General features: G+C 44.3%; 1 protein-coding gene across 1 annotated transcript; it reads right to left on the bottom strand.

Moving 5' to 3' along the window:
- Window positions 1-1109: 1109 nt before the first annotated feature.
- On the bottom strand, window positions 1110-2051 carry LOC138783470 (olfactory receptor 5AR1-like). The gene has a single exon (XM_069958199.1). The coding sequence runs from the start codon at window positions 2049-2051 to the stop codon at window positions 1110-1112; it is 942 nt and encodes a 313-aa protein (XP_069814300.1).

Genomic DNA, 2051 nt, shown 5'->3' with positions numbered 1-2051 from the left:
GGGGCGTGCGATCGGTGCTGCGGGGGGGGGGGGGGCGATTGGTGCTGCGGGGGGGGGGGGCGATCGGGCGGCTGGCTGGAGCATATACTTCACCTAGTCTCCGCTCCGGCTTGCTGAAGACATCGGGAACCGCCGGAGCCGGGATCAGGTGAAGTATCAGCTCCGGCGTCCGGGGGGTTAATGGGGTGGGCTGCAGACAAACTTGCTGCGTGTTTGTCTGCCATAAGTATAGGGCCGGCATCTGCAGCGAGTCTCGCTGCAAATACGCAGCGAGGGGACTCGCTGCAGACCCGCCAAGTGGGTTTGTAGCCTAAAGGGGAACTCTGATCCCATAAAAAATAAAATGAACAAAAAGCAAACAAGTGTACTCACTAATTACCCCCCCACACACACACATACACACACACAAACACAAACAAAGTGATTGCTTGACACCTTTCCCATTTGTGTACACTGCACCTAACTCCATATTCAAACTTTTACAAATGATCCCAGTTTTACATTATGGCACCCGGACCCGGCACTTGGCACGGAGGCCACCAAAACCCACCATATTAAGTGGCCCCTTCAGCCAATATTCATCTCAATTACGAGTCTGATGATATGACCAGGGAAATAGCAAAGCCAAGTATCCATCCACAGATAGCTGTTTCAGGGTGTTGCCCCTTATCAGTGTGGAGTAGGATTCTGGCTAGGTGGGAGCAATGCCTAGCAGCTGACAGTGTCTTCTTTAGCTGGTCCCCTTGAGAACACAGATCTGTTTACTGTACTGGTCTTCTAGGCATGTCTCTCACCTCATAATTGAGCTGGATATCAACTGAAGGGGGTCACTTAATATGGTGGTTTTGGTGGTCTCTGTATTGGAACCATCCCTTTTCTAGGCCCTTCCCCAAAGGGATATCTTGCTAGTCTCATGTTTTGAGATTCGCATATTCATGTTTCCTAGGGGCAATGCACCTAGGATTTCATTGTATTGGGCAGTTTAACCAGCTGGTGACGGTGTCTTCTTTGGCTGGTCTCCCTGAGATCAGTGAGCTGTTTGCCCTATTTTTTGGAGAAACATAGAAGCAGTTAGCCGAACAACAGCTATCTAATATGCAAAACTGTTTTTAGTGTATCCTAAATATACTGAAAATATTGTTACATTTTACCAGAGCTTCTTTTACATCTTGATTTCTTAAGCTATAGATCATGGGATTTAACATTGGTATGATCACTGTATAGAACACTGACACCATCCAGTCCTGATCCACAGAATATGCAGAATTTGGTCTCAAGTACACGAAGAAAACTGGACAGTAGAATAAAGCTACACAAGTAAAGTGAGAGACACAAGTGGATAAAGACTTGATCCTACTTCTTGAAGATCCTATCTTAAACAAGGTTAATATAATGTAAGTATATGATATAAATATACATAGGAAAGACCCTATTTCAATAGCTCCAGCAACAAGAAACAACAACATCTCACTGACATATGTATCTTTGCATGACAGCTTTAATATGGGGGTAATATCGCAGTAGAAATGGTTGATGTGATTGGACCGACAGAACGGTAGGCTAAATGCAGCACATGTATGAATAAGTGAATTAATACATCCTGCTGTGTATACTGAGCAAACAAGTCGGATACATGTCACTTTGTTCATAACAGTTACATAATACAGTGGTTTACATATAGCTGCATATCGATCATAGGCCATTACTGCAAGTAGCATCCCTTCTGAGCTTACCAGGTCAATGAAGAAGAACATTTGTGTAGCACAAGCAGTGATGGAGATTGTCTTATGTTCAGAGAGAATGTTGGCCATGATGTTGGGTGTTATAGTTGATGAGTACAGGACATCTACAAGTGATAAGTTCATAAGGAAGAAGTACATTGGTGTTTGTAGACCTGGAGTTATTCTTATTAACACAATGATGGTAAGATTACCCAGCAAGGTTACCATATAGACGAAGAAGCAGAGCAGAAAGAGAGGAAGCTGGAGGCTTGGGTTGGAGGAGAGACCGGAAAGAACAAATTCTGTCACATGTGTTTCATTGTTCATCAT

The sequence above is a fragment of the Dendropsophus ebraccatus genome, chromosome 1, assembly GCF_027789765.1.
Source record: "Dendropsophus ebraccatus isolate aDenEbr1 chromosome 1, aDenEbr1.pat, whole genome shotgun sequence".
NCBI classification, from domain to species: domain Eukaryota; kingdom Metazoa; phylum Chordata; class Amphibia; order Anura; family Hylidae; genus Dendropsophus; species Dendropsophus ebraccatus.
This window is presented reverse-complemented; position numbering and strand designations above follow the sequence as displayed.

Bases quoted from the DNA above. Each gene is read 5' to 3' on its own strand.
- LOC138783470 (XM_069958199.1), bottom strand. From the start codon at position 2,051: ATGATGAACAATGAAACACATGTGACAGAATTTGTTCTTTCCGGTCTC.